Raw genomic sequence first — 24,516 nt, forward strand, 5'->3', positions numbered from 1 at the left:
TTGCAACCAAATTATTGACTTCAAAAACATATACATATGTACATACTATTTTTAAGTTTGAAAACTATTTAAAAAATAAAATGTATAAACTAAAAGATATGGAATTAATATTCATTGTTTGCTGTTATATATGTACATATATCATTAAATGATTTGAAATGCACGTTTTTACATAAAAGTTTAATATTTCCTTATGCTTCTGATTACAGCTGGTGAACTAGGTAATGCTGTTCAAGATGCTTTCGTCATTGCTGTTGAACAGCAGGCTCGCGAACGTTTGCAACGTCTATCGGCGCTCAAACGGGTCACACCAGTTGATATGTCACAACTATCAATTAAGGTAAACACAAATTACAGACTTTTAAGTTCTTTGAAATTAGTGTTTTATTTTTTTTTATATTGTTTTTCTTTAACAAAAAAATATGTTGTTAAAATATTTTGTCAACTGTTATAGTTAAAAAATTAAAAGTATTGAAGAATTTTAATTTCATTCTGAATCATGTTTAATTTTATCATGGATTTGTATCAAATCTATCAATGCAATTTTTTTTTGAGAGTGACTTAATTGTCCGTCCTTTAAACGTCACATTTGCATTTTATATCATTCCTATTTTACCCATTTTTAGCTATATATTCGCTATTTAATGGCTTGATATTCCTTTAGTCCACGCCGCAAATTAGTTTAACAATTTTAGGGATTTCCAATAAGAGGTTTTAATTTTGTTTCAAAAAGTATCTACTTATTTACCATCTACCCTTGACTAATAGCATCCCCATTTTTCTCTTACTTTTTTACTTGATTGCGATAGTGATTCGGTATCGTCAGCAAAATCATTTTTTATTTTTTCACGGCTTAGAACGTACATGCAGAACCGCCGATATAGAGTTATTTTCAATCTCTGATCCCATTTATACAAACTCAGAAGTACCTCAAGGGTGCCACCTTGGTCCCTTGTTAATTGTCTTAACTATGATAAAGGTTATTTTTACTCCACCTGATTATGTCTAACACCAAAATGATCTTGACTTATCTCAGACCTGGTGTGACAAAAATTTCTTAGAACTCAATGTAGCTAAATGCCAATTCATAATATTCACCCGCAAGCGGTCACATCTTCGATACCGAACTTACAGTCTGCACGATGTTACTATTCTTTCTGTCTGTTCTTTTCACGACCTAGGAGGTATTTGCGACACTTAGTTAAATTTTCGAGCCCATTTTGATTATATTATTAAAAATGCCAACTCATTCTATGGCTTCATCAAACGTTGGTCTAAAGAATGCTCGGCCCCTATGTCACTAAGTACCTATACACCAAGTTTCTTAGACCTCTTCTTGAATATGCTAGTCAAGTCTGATCTCCCCATCAAAACTTTTATTCTCAAAGAAATGAATCTGTATAGCGCATATTTCTTCGATTTGAACTGCACGGTATTCCTTGGAGTGATAATCTATTCTTATGACCTTATGCTCGTCTAAAACTTATTAACCTGCAAACCCTCCTTCCCCTTCTTCAACAGTTTTTAGCAGGTACCATATGCTCACCATTTCTTCATTCGTTTTCCTCATAGCCATATAAATTATGGTCTATTTGAACCTATAACAAGAATGCCGGGATAGGCTAACAACGTGTACACATACATCCTACGCGGCTGTATACCCGCCATAACTTCAAGATTTCCTTCTTAATGTCTAATGGTTTTCAATCACAATATCTAAACGGCAAATTGTGATGATCTTTTTTGTAAATCGCATCCTTAACATAAAAAAGTTTTGTTCAGCTTTCTATCTTCTAATTAAAAAAATAAAGAAGACGATTTAATATTTAAAAAAAACATAACTTTAAATTTAGCAATTATTGATTTTGTTTGCAGTTAAATCAACAAAACAGCGTCAAAGGTGGCCAAACAACAAATCAAGATTTAAGTTTTCTCAAAGAAGCATCTCCAATTTATGTGACGTCGTTTACCAGTAATCACACAACAGCGGGAATATCGACGATAACAACAGCTACTGCGGCATCTATAGCTCCAACACCTTCGTCACTAGTTTTTACGCCACCAATTGCTAATTCAACAACACCTTCGGACAAGAACGCCAATACAACAACATCAATAGCGGAAAAAGGAACAGTTACTTCAACAGGGTTGCCATCAACAACAGCAGTTACCCTTATACCAAATCACTATCCAATTACAAACAGCATAAGCAATAGTTACGCACAAATTCATAAAAATTGCACAATAACATCCTCGAATGCAAGTCATCACAGCAATGTAAGATCGATACAAACCTTTGCACCAACAATATACCATAACAACGTTAAACAACCAGCAGCACCAACAGGTAAATATATCAAAAAATTTATCTTACTAACTTATTTTTAGATGCCTTCTTCAAGGAATAATCATTTCTTTTCTGATGCATTTGTGAACGCACTCCTAATGCATAATGTCTGCAGTAAACAGAAAAGTCTGACTTAGTCCGATTTGTATGTAAATAGAGTTCATTCATAGAGTCCGTTGTGAACCAGGGCCTAGTGACTTACAACTCTCAACCATTCCTGTGTGCGAGTACTGTTGTCAGGAATGGAAGGGGCCTACAATTTAAGGCCGAATCCGAACGGCTAATTTGAGAAAGCACTTTTTCATGACAAGAATTACTCTTGAAGGATTTGTCAATTCCTCGCAAGAGGCAGTCTCCGCGAAAATTATTTTTTAAATTAAGGTGGCACAGGCAGGGATTGAACCCAAGACCCTTGCATGACAGTCCAACGCACTAACCATCATGCCACGGGTACTAAATATTATATTATTATATTATATATATATATTTAAATATTTACCAATCTAAATTAATGAACTTCCTTTAAAAGGGCTCGTAGTAACTCCAATGTACCACCATGGTTTGATTCACATCTCAAAAACATACAAAATAAATGAAACAAAACCTGGGTTAAATATAATAGGACAAGAGCTGATGAAGATTATAAAACTTTTTCATTTCTAAAATGACTGTTTACAGAGTATTCTAAAATAGAATGTGACATTAAATTTAATCTAGATAGTTTCTGGAAATTTGTCAATTGTAAAAAAGAAAACTAGTGGCTACCCTAACTCTGTATCAAATTTATCGTCAACTAGTCATGAGCACAAGGTTATCGCAAACATGCCTTCAAACTTCTTCAAAAAGGCTTTCAAAGATACAAACTATAACAACAGTTTGTACTACTCTTCTTCTGAAGTTAATTTTCCTTATTTGAATTCAATTAATCTTGAAATAACCGAAGATACTGGTGCGTAATAATAATGAAATTTGAGGAGTATTTAAGTCCAGGCCCTGGTGGTGTACTATCCTTCATTTTTAAAAAAAATGTGTTGCTCATTAAATAGTTTGCTTTTTCCTAATATCTGGAAAAGTGATTCATTACACCTGTCCACAAGAAAGGTCCTAAAATTGAAGTAATGAACTACAGACCCAAACCTAAATTATCTGTGGTACTGAAACTGTTCAAGTCCATTGCATGTAAAATTTCTTTCATTGTACTTCAATTTAATGTAACTTAGATGTTCTTAAAAAACGTGGAGAACTTGATTGTATATTTACTGATTTTGTAGTACCCGTGGCCTGATGCTTAGTGCGTTGGACTGTCATACCAGGAGTCTAGGGTTCGATCCCTGTCCGTGCTATCAAAAGCAAATCTTCCAAGAGTAATTCTTGACATGAAAAGTGCTTTAGCAAAATTAGCCGTTCGGATTCGGCTTAAAACTATATGTCTCCCATGCCTAACAAATGTACCGTACAAAAGTACTAGTTCAGATATGTAAGTCACTAAGCCTAAGTTCTAAACGGACTGTTGCGTCACCTATTAAAACAAAATGTATACTGATTTTTAGTAAAGCCTTTGAGAAGTTGTATCCCAATTCATTAAAATTTAAGGTAAACAACCAAAATCAAATTGGAAGTCATTGTATTTTAAAAAAGAGAATTAATAGTGTTGTATTTCGATTGTTCCCTCAGGGAAGCCATTTAGGTCCAATTTTATTTATTTTATATATAAATGACTTCGTTTCGATCAAAAAATATTCGTCCGTTAATATTTATGTTGATCACATTAATTTCTGATTTAGGTGGTATTTTTGATCCCAAGTTAACTTTTAAAGAGTACTTTAACTACATAGTTAAGAAAGCTAATAGGATCCTAGGACTCATAAAGAGATTAGGTTGCAATTTCCGTGACCCTTATGTTTTTAAACTTCCTTAGCTTGAAAAATGCAGATGGCTCCTGGACAAATTCAAGTACTGAATCGCTGAACTTACTACTGGACACTCACATTCCTGGTAGTTCTCCTTCCGAAACATCCAACAATTATATACGTTCAAGTCCCAATACGACATATCCAGAAGGTCTGATCACAAGGGACACTATGGGCTCTCAACAGCTTCAAACCATTCAAATCTGGTGGACCAGGTGGACTTATATTAGCCGAGCTACTGTAAAGATAAATCGGTAAACAGCGTTACACACTTTAGTAGTCGAATATTCCCTCCATCATAAAGAATTCACTATGGTTGCTTTACTTGACATCGAAGGTGCCTTTAACAATGTGGACACATCTGCTATCACATCTGCACTAACATCTCTAAATGTCGAGAGTTCGCTTCCGGAGTTAATTCATTTAATGCTGACTAGTGGAATAATCAATTCAAAACTGGGCAACTCTTCTGGCAGACGATTTGTTAGTAGAGGGACACCGCGAAGTGGTATTTTATCCCTTCTCCGCCGGTGAATGAAATCCTAACTAGTCTGGATACGGAGGGTTTCAGAGTGATAGCCTATGCGGACGACATTGCTATAGGAGTTTAAGAAGCATCTTAGCACCTTAAAATAACTCTTACAAAATGCCTTAGACAGACTAATTCTTTGGGCTGATCGGTGTGGACTGGGTGTTAACTCACATAAAACCGATTTAGACTTATTTAAGAGACACAAAATTCCATTTGTCAACCCTCCCTCTATCAAAAGGAATCCAATTTAAATTCTCAGACGAGGCTAAATACCTGGGTCTTTTCTTAGATAAAAAAACTAAATTGGAAACACTACGTACAGGAAAGAGTCAAAAAAGCTACTGTAGCTCTCTTTTCTTGCAAAAAAGCTATTGGTAATAAATGGGGTTTACAACCCAGAATCACGAATTGGCTATACACATCGGTAATCAGAGCGATTTTAATGGACTGCTTTAGAGAAAGGTAAAAACAGGGATAAGTTAAATAAAGTCCAATGTTCAGCTTGCCTATGTATAAGCGGATCGCTTCGCACGACCCTATCTGTGGCACTGGGCCCCTTACTCTGCCTTACACCTCTTGACATTTTTAGCAAACAAATAGCTGTCAGTTCTGCTATTCGCCTCAAAGCTTCGTCGCAGTGGACTAATTGGCCACTCCATAAGTCTTAGGTATCCCCCAACTGTAGTTCGACAGAAACTTCCAGATTTCTGTACCTCCCAGATCTTTTTGGGAGGATAGGACATTCTTGGAGGATGAGTCCATCCATTTTTGCACAGATGGGTCAAAAACAATAGAAGGGGTTGGTGGAGGTGTGTACTCTGAACCACTGAAATAAAGTCTCTCATTCCGCCTTTCCAACCATTGTAGCGTGTTCCAGGCGGAACTTTTGGCGATAAAGGAAGTCTTGTCCTGGCTTAAAGAAAACGTGATATCAACATCTGATATCCGTATTTTCTCTGATAGCCAGGCCGCTATAAAATCTCTGGACTCTGTATCTACAAACTCTATAACAGTCCATAACTGTCGATCATCTCTAATGGAGATGGCACAGCAGTTTAATATTCACCTTTGCTCTTTGCTGATCCATAGAGACATTCCAGGTAACTGTAAGACAGATGAACTCGCCAGGAACGGTACAGTGCAGCCCATTCTACCACGTTTGGCACATACTAGAATACCAATCGCTACTTGTAAACTATTGCAAATGCAAGACGCTATGAAGAAGGCAAACAACAGGTGGAACAACATCACCACGTGTCAGGTCACAAAAAACATCTGACCAACACTGGATTTAAAACGTTCAAGGTGCTTGCTATCTCTAAGCAGATCGCACATAAGCTCGATAATAGGTGTCATAACCGGACATTGCGTCTAATAGGAAAGCACGCCACGCGACTAGGCGTATTCTCAAATGACTTATGCAGAAGCTGTATGGACGAGGAAGAAGAAGAAACAATTCTTCGCCCTGCTCTATCTCATAAACGCAAAAATGACCTAAGAGAATTCTTCTTTAACGATCAAATCATATCAGCACAATCAGCCTCCCACGTTTCAAAAGGCACTCAAACTGGTTCCATTGAGCCTAAGAGGGAGGAAACCTCAAGATTCATGTGGTATCACTAACTGGCCTAAGTGTGTCCGATTGCATCATGGCCATTCACTTTAATCTAACCTTACGTTCTTAAACTTCTCTTTGTTTCATTTGGAAGACATTTTCTTCATATTCTTCTTCGTGGTCACCTTACTACTCTGTTTATATAACAAGACTTGAAGTAATTCCAAAAAGAGTTATGAGTTTTTGCCGTCGTTTTCTTCCATTGTCACATGAACACATACTTTATCCTTACTCTTAAAATTTCGCTTTAATGAAACTTCCAACACTCACCAGTCACAGAAAGAATTTGCAATTTTGTTTACCTTTGTGCAAAGTCTAAAAATGATAATCTAAAATTCATTTAATTTAAAACTTTGTTCTTTAATAGCTTAGAGTAATTTAATTAGATTATAAGTATTGCTCCCGTTAGTATTTAACGAATTTAAATAAATAAATAAACTAAACAATCTTCTTCTTAGAAGAAAGTAAAGTGACTGTTACTCAGTTGCCAACACAGTTATCAGCAATAACTACAACAATCAGCACCTCAACAACATCATCCTCATCATCTTCAGCTGTGGGCTCAACTAATCCATATGGTGTTAGCAATTATCAGCATAATAACCAAATTATAATTGGAAATAGTTCAGGACTAAGTGGCGGTAATAATTTAATCAACAATTACACCAGCAGCGGTGGCGGTAGCGGCAGTGGCGCTGACGGTACAATACAAAAACACCCTCACAACATAGTTGCTTGCAATAATTTTACCAATTTAAAAACGCACGCAGTTCTGGTGGATGCATTAGATACATCAACGGTATCAACATCACTCACTGTTGACACTCCAATTCACAACCAAGTTCAACAACATCCGCATCCACAATTGCAACAGCAACAGCAACAAAATTATGTGAGATCGAACAACATTCAAATAAATAATACATGTAGTAATAATTTAATAACTAATAATAATAACATTAACAACTATAACAATAACAATACAAACAGTAGTGCTTTTATGAATAATAGTATAATATGTAAAAACAACAATAGCAATATAACAAGTAATTTTGGAGCTAGCGATAGCACCAATAATACAACAACTCCATCGCTGTTAGAAGTTAGTGCATTAACAACTAGTTCCGGTTCAACATTGCCACTTGATTATGGTCGAAGTGATCGGGATTCATTAATGCCAAGTTGTAATCCACCCAGACGTGAAGTAAGTTTCTTTTTTTAGTTTCAAATGTTTAAATTTTTTATGTTGTATAATTTTATTAAGAATATTTTTTGACATTTATAAATGTCACTTATCTAAATTAACTTAAGCCATTTTAAGTAAGTGCTTTAACAACTTTATAAATCAAGAACACTTTATAAATGAAAAACCATACACCATGTAAAAGAATAATCTTAACTTTCAGCAAATTCCATCTTCGGTTAATAAATTAAAGTCTCGATATGAAGTCTCGATATGAAGAATCGTATTGATTATATTGAAATTGGTGTTTAAAAATGCAAAACTATTAAAGTTCAGATTGAAAGCTTTAAATCAAACGCTATATTTATAGTTTGATTTCAATTATTTTATTATAATTATCTTCAACAATATTTAATACAAAAAAGAGCGCTATGCACGTTAAGGTTAAAAGGAGAAGGGCCTCGTTTTCGGTTGCCGCCTAACGTGCGTTGTCGGATAGTTGACGTTTTGCATCTGTCATTTTTTGATTATGACGTTTAAGATAGTTACTTGGGGTCTGCTTCTATTACAAAAGCCAACATGGAATTGATAGTTGTTTCTGTTTTTTCTTGCGACATATAGGAATTATATATCTGGCAACTTTTGCTCTCGCAAAAATTTTCGAACTCGAGATTTTAATCGAACATAACATTACGACATAAAGAAGTCGAAAAAATGGGTCCCTAAAAATAACATACAATTTGTTTGGTCAAAAATCGAAAATTCGAATTTTCTCAAAAACAGAGCGATAGATTTTTTTTTTGATTTTCTATAAAGTTGGCTTGTTTCAATAAATATGTTTGTATTGTTCCAGAAGAGAACCTCTCCACAGAACGGTCATTTTTTTTCTCAGGAACTATTTAACCGATTTCAATAATATTTTCTTAACATAGCCCTTAAACTGTCTCAATAAAATTTGATGATAAGAAATGTCATTGTTTTTGATTTTTCAGAAAACATTACATTTTTTTCTATATTCGATATCTTGAAAATGGGTCACAATTTTTTTACGAAATTCAAATTAAGAAAGTATTTTAATAAGTTCTAAATAACTTCATACTCACCAAAAATAAAAAAAACTCTTTAACGATTTTCAAATAAAATTTTTGAAAAATTAGGGTTGTTTTTATTTACATTTTTGAAACCAAACTTTTTTTAATGGTACATTTTTAAATCTTAAAATACTGGAAAAAAAGGGTTATTTATTTTGCGGTTTTAAAAATAAACGTAAATAACTCACTTAGTTAATTAGGTCCTCAGACCTGTTAAGTCCTTTGGGAACCCCTTAGGGAGCATGGGGCCCCTATTACGCCTACGCGCCATCGTGTACGGTTTCCGGAGATGTGTTTCAGGTCCCAACAACTACAGCTCTTGCCTAGTGACGCTGATTCCACTTCGACTATCCTGCGCCATGTGCTTTCTCGGTCGTCCAGCTCTTCTTTCTTCTTGTGTTAGCGCATTCCACTGCATTGCTTGACCTCCAATGCAGTCGTTACCCTTTCGAAGCGTATGTTCAATCCATTGCCACTTACGTCTTCGAATTATAGATTATATAGGTTTCTGACCTGGCCTTCTATAAGTTACCTCATTTGAAATATGGTTTGGCCAGAAAATCCTTAGGATGTTACGAAGACATCTATTTACGAAGGTTTGCAGCTTTCTTGTTATGGCTGAAGTAACCTTCCAAGTGCTGCACCCATAAAGAAGCACAGTAGCCTTTTCTGAAGCTGATAGAGTTATTCCTCCAAATTTTTTACAGCATACCGAACGCAGTTTTTGCTTTGCCGATGCGGCTGATGACCTCTTGTTCGGTTCCGCCTGCGATGGAAACGATACTTCCAAGGTATTGAAAGCTCTCCACGTTTTCCCCCGGTTGCGAGGAAATATTGATTTGAGAGGATGGTCGGGTTCCGAGGCTGATCATTTTTGTTTTGCCGGAATTAATTTTCAGCCCCACAACTTCTGCTTCTCTCTCCACACTTGTTATCATTTGATGGAGATCCATGATCCTATGAGAGATTAAGCAAACATCGTCCGCGTAATCCAAGTGCTTTAAATAGGATGTCAAAGTCCATTGGATCCCTCCGCTACCTGACAGAGCTGAGCGCAATACATCGCTTATCACCAACAAAAACAATATTGGTGACAGAATACAGCCCTGTCTGACTCCGCTTTGGATTTCAAAATCATCTGACAACCTACCTTCGTGCAGAACGTGACACTTGAATCCATCATATGCTGCTTTAATAATAGCAATTAGTTTTTCTGGGATGCCTCTCCTCCGCAAAGCTAACCAGATATACTCTCTGTTAACGCTATCAAAGGCCTTCTCAAAGTCGATGAACAGCATGTGAAGTGGTGAATGATATTCATCGCACTGTTCAATAATGATCCGTGGGGTGTTAATATGATCAATTCAAAAGTAAATAAAAAAATACAATATTTTGTTCATGATATTTCTTTTTATAATAAAGTTTGAACGTTGAGATCATGTGTGAAATCACTAAATCATTTATTACCACCACGCAAATTTTTACAAGCATTGATTCTTTTGAGGTAATTTTCAAAGTAAAATTACGTTGCCAGGAAATGTCTCTTGCAAGAAAGCCATATTTGCTTGAGTTGTGTGGCATGCGGCACCGTCTTGTTGAAACCACATATTCTCAAAGTCCTATTCTTTAGCAGACAAAAGAAAAGTCGGTTGTCATATGACCATAGTGGCTGAAACAAAAACACAACCACGCTTCAGCTTCGGCTTCGTCTGCGTTACGATGGACCTGCTTCGAAGTTGCTCTGAATCACATTTCTAATATGCCATTTCTAAAATGACTTCTGTCTTAAGCAGCTGTTATTTGTTCCCAAAAGTTTGTTTTGATTTTCAGTGCAGTAAAAGGTATGAATTTTTAAATTGAAAAAATTGAATTTATCGCTCAAGTAGCTTACAGAGCCTATCGTGGGTATGTTCAGCTCATGTAGCAAGAAGAAGCTCAAACTGAGAAACGTTGGTGGGTCCGGGAAGTCAATACGGAGTTCTTCAATCTATAAGGTATTCTTCGAATCTCTTTTTCTGTTCTACAAAAATAAAACGTTTTCAATATTTCAAAAACTTAACTTCCAACTTTTTGTAATTAACAATGGTTATTTCTCCAAATGCAGAAATGCAGTTTGTTGAATATTTGTATAGCTGTTGAGCTGTCAGACAAATCAAATGTTCAGCAAATTTGAATTATAGCTTCCGTTTGGAGTAACATTACGTTCTTTTTCTTACGATTGCAAACGTGAGGTCAAAGCTTCATTGTGACAGCATGCATTGAATTCATATGGCTAAACTCGTAAACGTCAGGAAAAGCCGAAGCTGAAGCGTGTTTGTATTTCAGCCATAACGTTCCTAATTGGCGGTGTCAGTCGTTTCATCGTCGTTTTCGAGGAAGTAAGGTCCAATCACACCTGCGGACCAAAGGACGCACCAAACAGTAACTTTTTGTGGATGTAATGGCCTCTCTTTAATTACTTGAGGATTCTCAGAACCCCAAATAGGACAATTTTGTTTATTAACATACCCACCGAATGAGAAATGTGATAAATGTGTTCGAAAAATCGTCGTCCACTGCCTGTTGTTCAAGCACCCATTCGACGTATCTACAACGTTGTAAATGGTCAGCAGGCTTCAGTTGTTGTGTGCGCTGGACTTTATATGGATGCAGGTGTAGATCCAAACGCAAAATACGCCATAATGTGCCGTAAGACAGTCATATTTTAAAAGATCAATCAGGTCAACCTTGAGGTCAATTTTGGACGTACTGTCAAGGATAGAGATGCTTTTTTAACCGCACATCGAGATTGTGAAAAGCTTTACCCAGCTCTGTTTTTCCCTATCATTTTGATATTTAAAACTTTAAGACCAATGTGCATCCGGATCCCTTCTTTAATTCTTCCCTATTTTTCTAAAGCTCGCACTGTGTTTAAACTTTAAACATGTTAAGGGTATTAATAACCCCTTGTAGTTGGACGATTATGTACACAATAATCTCCTCTTAAAGCACGATTTTTGGCTGTGGCAGAATGACCATTTTTATAGTAGGTTTTAACAATTTGTATGCGTTGTGCGATTGTTAAGCGGTCCATTTTCGTAAATGTCTGACCTTCAACTGAAAAAAAATTGGTTTAACAACTAAGTTCGACAGATGTCAAATTCCAGGCCTATACTTTTGAAACATCTGTTGTTTCTAACAAATAAAAAAGAAATCTTTACTTTTGTTCCTATCGCCTCGAATAAACCAATTTGATTTTATTTTTGGTAAAGCCCAAATTTACCAATGGAAAACTCTTTTTGGTCAGCGTTTAAATAATACATCTTTTGCGTTTCCGATAACATACAGTTAAACTGTGAGGATCAATGTCTTTTGTTTTGTTTTAGACTAATATCGAATATTTATTACTTATCATACTTATAGTTTTTGTATAATTTAAAGCTAACCTATTGTTCTATTTGTGTAGTTATTAATAGCATTTGATGAAGGTGATGTAGTCGATGGTGAAATTGGAGCAGATGAAAGTTTACGAGCAACCGCAGCTGCATTATATGAACATTTACATAGTAGTCAAACGAGCATATCAAAAGGACGTACCGAAATTTTATTGGGAGATCAATCACTACGACAGGACTTGAGGTAAATTGATAATATTTTGAAACACCTTAAAAATACTTATTTCTAAAAGTAAATTTGATATGTTTTAAGTTGCAAATACAAGGCGTTTTGAAGTTTGAATATTCGTTAAAAAAATGATTGGGTGTTTATGTTATGTTGTAAAAAAACAATTGGATAAAACATATTGATTGGGATGTTTCAGCGCTATTAACAGCTTTTATAAGGCCTAAGAGACTGCTTTCTGAAAGGTCTTTAAATTCTTAATGATTATTGAAAAGGTATACTTATTAAGAATGTATATCTTGTGTTGCATGAAGCTGCCTAGCTAGTGGCATAGGAAGTGATTATAAATAGTACCTTCGTGCTTTTCCCTGTCGCTAGACTCTTTGCATATGTCGTAGCTACTAAGCCACAATTTCCTCCTATTCTGTGAGCTTAGAACGGTTGGTGATACTAATTTATAAGCTTAGATTTGATTGTTAAAGCAGAAAACGATTTTAATGATTATGGGCTATCAATGAATATGGTGATAACAGCCTGTGAAAGCGCATTTATTGCGACGTGTTTTGCAGCGTATGTTGCTGTCATTCCTCAGCTTGCCTTTTTTATTTTTTCTATTCCTTTATGTAATTAAAAAACACACAATTTGAAAATCAAAATTATATATAAACATGGCAAGATTGCCGTCTGCAAGAAAATAATAAGAAAATAATATTTGGTAGGTATTTTAAGGAAAACAGAATTAAAAAAAATAAAAGGTTGAAAAGCTTCTTCTATAATTTGAAGCATGGTCACAGAACATGAAGAGATTTGTCTACCCAACGGATCCATTCATTATAATATAATTCAAGTTCAACATTTCAACCCTTGCTCTGAAAATTGTGCCTATAGCTTGGCAGAAAGTCTATTATTGAAATAATTTTTCGCATTAGTATCTAAGAAGTGGCTTAGATTTCTGTAAATTTCTTCTGTTGACGATGATAAAGCCCTTTTTTGATGTTGAAGATATATATTTTCATCAACTGTTGCGATAACATTCAAAGGATATCTTGCCAAATATCTATGTTAAACTTAGTCAGTTCAAGAGAAACATTATGCAACCGGGCAAGTTGAGTCCATTCCTTAAATGGCGATGCTTTTGGTCGAAAAAAAAACCTTCATGATAAAATTTTGAAGATTCGAATTTGATTTACTCATTACTCTTGTTAGAAAACCTGCATGCAATTTCAAATTTTTAATATAAATCGGCGCAATTCCAGACTCAAAATGAATTACATAGGTTGGAGTCGAATCAGGTAACCGAAATAATCTTTTGAAAAAAGACGTTGTATCAAAACAAATTCTTTAAAATAAGTGTGACCAAAAACTTGAATACCGTAAAACAATCAAGTGTTAATGGTTTCTTGGAAAACTCGGTATTTAGGTCCTAAGTCTATGTTTTAGTTTTTAATAAAGTTGGCCACATTATGTTGAGAGCTACTTTAGCTTCTTTACTCTTACGCTGAACATGTTTAATGAATCTACCGTTAGCAGACAACAACACTCCTAGATATTTGAATTCCTGTACTATTTCAAGAGGTTGGTTGTTAAGGAACCACCTTTCTTTTCTCAACCTTCTACAACTCCGTGCCTCAAATACCATCATCTTTTATTTCTCTGAATTTATTTTAAGATCCCAGATATTGCAGTAGGTTTTGTAGCTGGAGAGAAGATGGGTTATCCGCTAGCATAACCAAGTCAACCGCGTAAAGAAGCACTTATATACGAATATCAGAAAAACAAATTCCTCAGCTTGATATTTAGTCAGTATAATGAAACAGGGTGGGCGTCTTGTAATCTGTGCTTACATTGGTTCCTTTGTATTTCTGTAGAATCTGTAAAGGCTGGCTAGTTTTCCAGAAATTGGTTTGGCTGAGCCGTAAGTACTGTTCTTAGAGGTTTCTAGGGGCCCAGAATTAAAAGATTGGAGATTGCTTTAAGTTCTGGAGTCGGGAGGGTGCTCATCGCTGCCGTTATGCCTGTACACCATTCTGTGGACATTTGCGAGAGTTTCAATTTTTGTATAGCTTTTTCTAACGCATTCCACAATACTATATTGCGATAAGTGAGTACTGACCAAAAATTCGGTCCCCAGTTTCTACTGAAAATCCTTCTTCATGAGTAGAATGCGATCGGAGAGTGACCTGTGAGGATATTAGTTTTTAATTGACCCTACTTTTTTCTAGTACCGAGGTTTTAACCAGTACTCTTACCAGATTATGACGTGAAGATATTCATATTAATGCGTGCGCAATTGTAGATGCATCTCTCTAACTATTTGTATGTATATTATAAACTATGTATAAACTAAATGTGATCTTATCTGTCATATAATTATGACGTTTATATCTAATCCAGAATAATAGACATCTTGAAAAGCTCGTCGTTGGTCGTTCCAAATCAGCGCCTCAAGACTCCGAACATATTATATTTTATTTTCACAACGTTATGATACCAAATATCAGTAAATCCGTCAAGTGCAATGCTAAGGCATTCATAGCATATTTTGTATTTTATTTTTTCCTTTAAATCTCTCTTTTCTACATCAATATCTATCCCATATCCACATCCACCTCCTCTGTACTCTATCGCTCTGGCAACAATACTATTACCCATGTGCACAAACAAACAAATGCATTAATACACATACACATACACACATTGATGTTTGTTCGTATAAAACAAAAAGATCTACCTGTTTGGAATATTGTTCCCCTATACCATTTTCTTACCTGTTGCATTTCTATCTTTGTGCTGCGCACGTACTCTCATCCATGAATTGCCTCAGGTGCAGCTACACGAAGTATAGATACTATACCTATAAAAACACAACAACCAGATACACACTCATACACTATTATCGGTTCAAAATACTACAAACAACAATGCCATGCCTATAACAAAACAATCTGTAAGAGCGATCTCCACTAGGAATTTCAAAGACTGTATCTAGAGGAAGGTGTGTCCGAAATTCGGGAATCACAACCCTCCCTTAGTTATCATTTTTGTTACGAAAATTCTCTTTACAAAATTGGTGTACAAAACCATTACAACAAAAGTTGAAATTAAGTGTTCATATAAAAATTTAATTTAACATTGTAAGCAGTACCGTTTTAAAGTTCAATACATTTATATCAACAGTACATACATTTATATCTACAATACTCTGTAGAATTTTAATTTTCAAAATATTTGTCTTTTACTTTATATATTATGGACTTAAATAAGCTATGTCCATTTAAAGGCTTTCGTATAGATGCGGTATTGAGCATTGTAATTTGAGATAGTTTTGTCACAAATGTCGGCAGGATTGCCAATTGCTTAGTACAATTTTACTACTAAAACGGATATAAAAAAAAGAGTCTGAGATGCGATCCACACTGATAACTTACCATTCCGTCAATATCTTTTTTGGGAGATAAATAATTTGAAGTCAACAACTTTCTTTGTTCTCCTAATACGTGAGTCAAATTTTCTTATCAGTTTTTTATTGGCTGTCAGTTGAATTGTTATTTTTTTAAATTGTTTTCAAGTCAATATTCACGAGATATCGAGATTCGAACATCAATTTTTTAACAGATTTTAATTTGTGTGAAAAAACAGACAGCTGGATTTGTATACAAATTTAACTGACTTTCAAAAACTATGAAATAAGTTTGACGTAAATGGCGCATATTCAAAGAGAATTACTAAAGTCGTGATTTCTTGTATTATAGTTTAAGGCTTGTTGATTAAATAAACACAGCTCTTATTCATAGTAATTTGTTCTGATGTGTTTAGTAAAACCCCAGTTTAAGGTTGTATTCTACTATAATTATACTTCAAATGACAAGAGAAAGCAAAAAAATACTGTTATATTTTCAAAATCATTATTTTGTATCTATTGTCATTCCTCGAATGGGATGTTGAAAACAGTAAGTAAAACAAAACTACTTAATAGAAAATCAAAAAAAAAACAACTAACACGTTTAATAATATTTTAGATGAACACAAAAAAAATGTAAAGCCCAAATAGCAGGATAACAGTCAGACAAAGAACTTTGTAGCGAAAATTACCCAAAAAAGAAGAGCTACACCAGCGAGTTTATTTACTATTTCTTTGATGTGATTTACCTTTTCAGCTTTTTAATTCACAAACAAAAATCAAAATCATTTGGCTGCAACAAAAACTACTTAAACACAGCATTTCCTATGTTTATAGTTAAACCTCAGGTTTAGCTCTAAACTTAGGTTTAAATTTATTTATAAATAGCCTATACTTAGCAAACATCTACTAAGGATATTAAAGTCTAAAATTAATTTTTACTAACTTTTAGTGATATTTTTGTAGGCTTTAATTTTTTGTTTTAAATGTTAATTCGATTTTTTTTTAATTTGACTTGGAGATTAAAACTTAATTTCTTTCGTAAAATATTAGAGGTAACAATTATTTTGTTTCAGTTTTTTTCTGAAACCAGTGGCATGAATATTAGTGGGTTGGATTGTCACGCCAGAGGTCTTGGGTTCGATCCCTGCCTATGCCATTTAAAGTCTTTTCACGGGTACTGCCTCTTGCAGGAATTGACAAATTCTCCAAGAGTAACTCTTGTCATGAAAAAGTGCTTTCTTAAATTAGCTGTTTGGATTCGGCATATAAACTGTAGGTCCCCTCCATTAATGACAATATTATTCGCACACAGGAATGATTGAAGGTTGTAAGTCACAAGGCCCTATATATTTTTATATAAAAACCGTCAATTATATCATTTCGCAATATATAATATAAAATTTAATTTAAGTCGCTAACATTATTGGTTCGGAAGATCATTTGGTTTAACCATAATTTTCTTAGAGTCCTTTCTGCATCTTTCTGCTTTTAAACTGAATAACAATATTTATTTGTATTCAATATCTCCACTGGTTCTTGAGATATGGACGACGAAAAAAGATGACCACAGACATATCTCTAAAAATCTTTTATTTAGACTGAAGAAACTTTAAAACGTCAAGAAATGTCAATATTTTGCAATAGCTATGGAAAGTTAATAACGTTTTTCTTTCTGTATACCAAAGTCATTTATGCTCTTTTGATCATAATTTTCTAAAACTCTTTACTATTTTACTTTTTAATATCGTAAAATTTGTTGGTTTTGTCCAAAAATTGTCTGCTTCTTCTATGCACTTCAGTATTGGGTCCTTAAAAGAACTTGAAGTCATTTTGAATACTAAAAAACACAAATGCAATCGAACTTTAACTATTACTCCACTGCACTATCTAAGAGCCAATTTTGTAAGCTGAGTTGCAAGCAAATGCAAGAACGCAGCGTTGTGTTTGAAAGTTCTCTTCCATAGGGCTTATGCTGATATTTCGAATTGAAAAGAGTTCCGGGTAGCCCGGCCGCTAATTGGTATTTTAGCGAGTCTCTTGATATGAAAGAGTGCTTATCACATTTATTTTTATTTCATGCATAAAAACAATGGCACAAAAACAAGTCAAAGTTCTGGTCCTTAAAATTGTCTTGGTCTAAGAAATTGTAATTAAGTTATACATTAGTTTCAGAATAATTTACTCATTTACAGTTATTCTTAAAATTACTTTTTAAACAAAACGATGTTACAAGCATGATTTGATATTGTCTCTGATTTTTAAATATGAAGTCAAATTTAAATCAAACACCTCCCGCCTTGAAGTTCGTGGTACGGCCTTGATCATTGTTTCATGTTGTTGGTATGTATATGTGCGAAACCATCCGTATCGCCGCCGCGCCACCGCACCGCCCGAACACCGCCTTCGCCTGTTCTTACTTTTTTGTTTTTGTATTGTTTATGTTTTGTATGCTTTATTCCTCATATAGGTAGGTACGACGACGTACGAGTATATGCTTGGAATTGGTCATGCAATGCTTTAACTAGTTGACTCTCTTACACCTGGCAGACTATCAACTTGACTTATATTTGTGTCTTCTTCACTTCCTCTTTAAACAAAGCTTAACTATACATTCAACTGTTAAAAATAATGCCTTGGCACTGGAACCAACAGTCAGTCCGGGTCCGCGACGTCAACACAACAAATGACGACACTAAACATTGGGCTCCCCCATGTGCTAATAGAATAGATAAACATAAGTTCCCTCCCTTCCTTACCTGAGCTACTGTTCTTCATTATTTTTGTATGAATTTTATTCAAGTGACTGGTTAATACGCTTCAGGAGGAACTCCTAACAAAGGAAATTTTATATAGCGTTCTGAAATTAAATCATAATTATCTATCACATATTGAAATACTTTTCGAGCCGTGCACCTGTGACAGTTCAAGTGTTAAAATTGAAATTCCCCTTAACCATTTTGAGGTAACATAAAATAACTTCCCCTCTTGTCCTTTGTTTTGGAATAAGAGATTTGAAAGAAACGGATTTTTCAATTTTTATTTGTGTGGTTAGAAGAAGAAGTTAATCAGAAATTGAATGTTTAATTGAGAAATAAATAGCTAACTGTTGTTTTACGTGCCTTTAATTATACTCAGGCAAAAGCAAAATAAAATCCCAAAGTCCGACCCGACGATGCATCATCAAAAGTCGTGAGTGCAAGTGAAACTACTGTACATAAAATCAATTATAATTAATTTTTCATTTATATTATGTCTATAAATAAAGATAGATTAATATCTCAGGTACCTTAGCTACCTGCTTAGTGAAACAAAATAAAACCAAGCAAATCCAGCAGCAAGTGAAGCAAAATTATAAAATTTAATCAGAAATACAAATCACCTGCACACAATATACCAACTACTAAGTATGGCATGCCATTCGAAATTACTTTAAATCGAATACCATTCGTTTAGTTTTTGCATTAAAAGTGAAATTATCGTGCACTGTCTAGTGTCTCGAGACCGCGAGAGATGTGATACGTACCTAACCTACCTACTTTCTAATTATTGTTATTGTTCCGAATATCTTACTTTAGTCGCATTCGTAGTTGTGGAATTCAAGTAAGAGATTCAATTCGTTTTTTATAAAAATTAATTCAGAGAAGTGTGATAAACCGTTTGAAACCGTCTTTAAAAACATCAAAGATAAATGGATTAAGTGAGATCAATTAAAAAGAAGAATAATTATCTAAGAGCCAGATAGCCAGTTTGAAAAAAAACATGAGGATCCTAAAGCATTGGTAAGGACATTTTTTTGACAAGTATTATTTTAATATAAGAGTGTAATATTATTTGAATTTTTGTACGAGTTTGTAAGTGTCATTCATGTCCTTTTCCACAAATGTTCAAATTTTGGTTCCTATTACTAAACAAAAAATGATCTCCATTAATTAAAGTTATGCATTAACAAAATACCAAATCTTCTTCCTAGTGACAAAAAAATGTTCCCTTTAGGTTCTTAAGTTAAGTTGTTAAAGGTCCATATCGATGGCTTAAGTTTGAATTCAAAAATATTTTGGGTCTGAAAATATCTTCTCTTTTTATTAACTTCCCATAGGAAGTTATTGTAATGGGTCCAATTTGACAAATTGAAAATTTTGACATTTCTCGACGTTTCAATGTCCTTGAGTTGAAATAAAAGATTTTTAGAAAGATGTCTGTACGTTCGTACGTTCAAGACGTTTTTTCGTCGGTCATAGCTCAAGAACCAGAAGAGATATCGACTTCAATTACATTTTGTTATACAGATAATAAGGCAGAAAAATGCAAATAAAGGCTCTCAAGAAAATTGCGTGGGTGGTTTTTTTACCATAGCAGTTTTAAAAAAAGGTGAATATTTTGGTTAACCCTAAATATCTCATGAACCAACACCGCTAGAGACTTGAATTATGCTGTATATAACATATTGTAACGTGATACCGAACAAGTATATTTTTTGAAAAAAATCCAATTAACGGTTTTTTATAAATCAAAAAAACTTGTCAAATCGAAAATTTAACGAATACAAAATATTTTTATCTCAAAAATAATTTTCTGCCACGAAAAATAACGTTTTTAAAATCTGTTTAAATTTTGAGAAAAAACCAGTATACAGTTTTTTACAAAAAATGAAAACCTAAAAAAACATTACTCAAAATTGGTAAAAATTGAATTTCGACTCAAATATCTTTTCAAAACTTTGAAATTATGGCTTCCAACTAATTTTATCTTATAAGAAATATTGTTTTCAACATTCGGAAAAATTTTGATTAAAGTAGAATTAACAGTTTTTTCACAGAAAAAATTGTTTTCGATATTCAACAGTTTTTTTCAATAGTCCGTTTTTTCATAAAAAAACAAAATCTACAAGAAATAGTACGCAAATTTGGAAAAAATTGATGTTCGGTTCTTGATATCTCTCAAATTAATTTCAATCATTCAATTTGTAAAAAATTAAGAAATGCTACCTAAATTGGTAAAAATTTGTTTTCAACTGAAAATCTATTTACTAGATTTTCAAACTAAACTATTTCTTTATATGAAAAATATTGTTTGTAATTTTAAAATTGTTCAGAATTATTCAACTAACAACTTTTTTAACCCAACCCTACAAACGTTTAAGCAAGACAAATCGACATACGGGATTTAAAGTTATAAGTGTGGGTCGCATCCCAACCTCTTTTTAATGAAATATGTTGGCTCAAAGTTAATTATTTTTTAACATTCAATAAAATCTTGGAAAAGATCAAATCGACAGTTTTTTTTACAAAAAATAAAAACCTAAAAATATCTGGCTGTATTGGTTGTAATGATGGTGCCTTTCATATTGGCTTCCAATGCTTCAAGAATTCCTGGTTTGTCGACATAAATCAAAGATTTAAAAATTCCCATGTAATACAATCGAGATGCCTTAAGTCGCACTACTTAATGCAAAAAGATCCGCTAACAGGACCACTTCTGGTAATACAACTGTCGCCAAATAGATAGTTTTGTTGAAAACAAATTTCTTTGATTTTTTACCTGATTAATTTTTAGAAACAAAAAATCATCAACTCTATAAAATATAAACTTTTTGGGTACATGAATTTGTTAAACCTTATTCTTAAGTTCTAATTTCATTTTGAATCATAATATTTCAGAAATTAGTCAAAAAATCTTTTAAACACATAGAAGTAATTTTGTTTTTATAGCGTATTCCTAATTTTTATAAAAAAAAAACTTAGTGGGTGGTACAATAAAAAAAAAAACTGTTCGATGATTTATTGTTTGTTGATCTAAGATAGACTTGGAATACCTATTTTTCCTAAACTAAAACGCATCCAAAAATCTAAAGGTAAATATATGTACATGAACCACTCAAAAAGGTTTACCATCCACACTTCAAAGGTGTGTCGTACGCATTTAAATTGATCTACCTATACATGACATGACGCACCTCATTTTGATTCCTTTTGATTCATTTTTCATTTACATTATGGTATATTTGTTTTATAATTTGTTTCCTGTCTGTCAATAAATATCACACCCACTAAATTTACATACATACCATACCTACATGCATCAAGTCTAAATTTTAATCTGAAGCAGTGATTTAAAAGTTTGCTTGCAAATATCACAGTCATCAGCAAAAGCCAAAAATAAAATGAAAACCTCAGTCTGATCAATGGAGACTTAAAAATAGTTAATTCAGCTTAATTTGGATGGATGAATGTGACTTGACAAGAAATTTTCTGAAACCAAACCCCAAATTAAACTGTATTCTTCTTTAATTATTATGTAAGTGGCATCAAATTGTTTTTCTTCTTTTTCACGGTCATCCGAGATCGCTAAATAAAATTACTTAACAGCATTTAGAGACCTGGTATTTAGGGAGTGGATTTTTAAGACACGTGAGACTAATGCGAAATATGTTAGTATTTTTTGTTTTCTCTGTCTGATTTATGGTACAAGTTAAGAATGTAGACATTTTTAAAATAATTATCATATATTTTTATATTTTGTTGATAGTATTTTTTGGGCAAAAACACGATATGCTTTAAAAATGTCTCTATTTTATAGCTTCGATGATATATGATCAATAACGCTAGTGACTTCTATTAATTTGTACCAAGTTGGTATAAATCATAAAGTTCAACTAACGATGTTTTTATCAATCAAACAATTTTAAGAAAAAAAAAAACAAAATTTTCGCCTTGAACAACAAAAAATGATTTACAAAGAACTGTCGTTCAGATGTTAGATTCTTTAACCGGGGAATTACTAAAATGCAAGACCTATTCAGTAGCCAGATTTTTGAATTTTAAAAGTTGGTAAAACTGAAAGATCTGTCAAAAAACACCCAAATAGAAAAAGGTTTTGTGAAAATCAAAAGTTAAAATTAACTAAGTATAAAGAATTTATTGGTATTTTACTGGGAATTTATTTGTTATTATTAATAATAGAAACGTTAATAAAGAAGTTAAATGAACAGGAGGATGTTCTTCTGACGGGCTCTATATAAGAAGTGTTCCATTCCAATTGTGAACACTTCATAATTCAATTGGGGTGTTTATAGCTATCATTAAAATCCATCAGTAAAATTTGAAACAGCAGGAGTCTGAAATATTTTACTGATGAGCGTTTATAGCAATCAGTAAAATTACGTCATTGAATGTTATTTTCTTTCGATCATAATATCGAGCTTCGCGCCTCAGAGAATTTTTTTGCTGTTGCTTTCATCAGTAAAATTTTTAATGATTTGATCGGAACAGTAAAAAATTGTAACACCGACAGTAAAACGAAATGGATTTTTTTTTTGGCTTTTGGCAGTCAGCTGTTCAGTAAAATGAAATGAAATATTTGTTTCTTTTTGAAAAAATACTTGAATATAGGATTCAACTTCTTGCATCAATCTTTTGCCAGAAATAAATCTGTAATATGTTCAACCTCGCCTCAATACTTTATATACCTGAATCAAGTTGGAATGAGCTTGATTCGACATGATTCTGAACTAATCAGTTCTTCATTGTTTAACACGAAACCAACTATCTAACATTCTCTTTATAAGAAACATCGAAACACCATTTTCATTTTAGAAAGTGCTGTCAAACTTAATCATTTTTAAATCTTCTTGTACGGTGGAAACACCAATAAAAATTATTTAATCTAAACTTAGGTAAACCCTTGTTTGAAACATAGCAAAACTTAATTATCTTTTCTATTGTTTTCTCTTGCAAAATAAGCCCAGTTAATCCATTTTCATTAACAAAACTATATAATATCAACAGAAATAGATTGATTTTTTCTCCAATGGAAAACACATGATTCCAAATGCAGAACTACGAACACAGCTACCGAGATACAAATGCAATATCAATCGTAATAACAATTGAGAACGAAATCAAATAAAATCCACTCGAGACTCGTATAAATGTCAAAAACCCATCCGTAGTAAGATTCTACTTTAACTTTTATCGGTAGTATTTATACTGCGGATATTGTTTTTGTTATTTGCGTAAAATCCTACTATACTATTAATAGATTTTCCAACAAAACATGTGCAGTATAATCGATGTAATTTTGCAAGTAAGTGTTCGGTTGAAAACCACACCTAAGGTTCTTTGCAGTTTCAATGAACTCTATACGATAAGAATTTAAAATGACAGGGAAATGTATGTAATAACAATAAATTTTGATTAATTTGGGCTTAGCACTAAAACCATGTTTCTCGGACCAGGGCTTAATAACGTCAACGTCATGATTCAAGTAAACTGCAGTGTGTTAGATAAGTCCCAATGGACAACTTGTAAATATCTGAGCATCATCAGCTACAAACGTATTGTGCAGTGTTCTATAATAGAAGGAAGTTCATTGACATAAATTAAAAATAGCAGGGGACCGAAAATAGATCACAGTGGTACTCCACTAATATTTAATACAAATTCGGAAAAAGCTTTATTAAGTTTGACAACTTGTAGTCTATAGGTTAAGTAAGAGTTAATTAATCGGAAGAAAAGTAAAACAAGTTTAAAAGTATGTCACAAAGTAAAGAATGGTTTACCATATCAAAGGCCATACAAATGTCTAAAAGAACTAACAATGTTATATACTGAAGATCAATGGCCTTTCGAATATCTTATGCGACACTTATTAATGCTGTAAGACTTTAGAAAAATCCAATCGACAGTTTTTTGTTATAAATAATCAAAACCTTAAAAAAATACTACAAAATATTGGAAAACTGATTTTATACGCAAAACCCTGGAATTATTTTTTTCTATGCAAAATATTGTTCTTAAAATAAATAAAATAAAAACATTTAAGAAATGTTACTATATT

General features: G+C 33.3%; 1 protein-coding gene across 3 annotated transcripts in view; it reads left to right on the top strand.

Moving 5' to 3' along the window:
• LOC129943983 (protein PALS1) overlaps positions 1-24,516 on the top strand; it is a 72,399-nt gene that overhangs the window by 19,176 nt on the left and 28,707 nt on the right. The window contains exons 2-5 of one of the 3 annotated variants that reach the window (XM_056053090.1): positions 210-340; positions 1,876-2,347; positions 6,863-7,608; positions 12,124-12,296. In XM_056053090.1, coding sequence (XP_055909065.1) covers positions 320-340; positions 1,876-2,347; positions 6,863-7,608; positions 12,124-12,296 — 1,412 coding nt within the window. In that variant the 5' untranslated portion in view covers positions 210-319. Of the gene's footprint in view, positions 1-209; positions 341-1,875; positions 2,348-6,862; positions 7,609-12,123; positions 12,297-18,334; positions 19,461-24,516 lie in introns of those variants that run through there. The other 2 variants (XM_056053091.1, XM_056053092.1) reach the window with 2 other exon arrangements.

The sequence above is a fragment of the Eupeodes corollae genome, chromosome 2, assembly GCF_945859685.1.
Source record: "Eupeodes corollae chromosome 2, idEupCoro1.1, whole genome shotgun sequence".
In the NCBI taxonomy this organism is placed as follows: domain Eukaryota; kingdom Metazoa; phylum Arthropoda; class Insecta; order Diptera; family Syrphidae; genus Eupeodes; species Eupeodes corollae.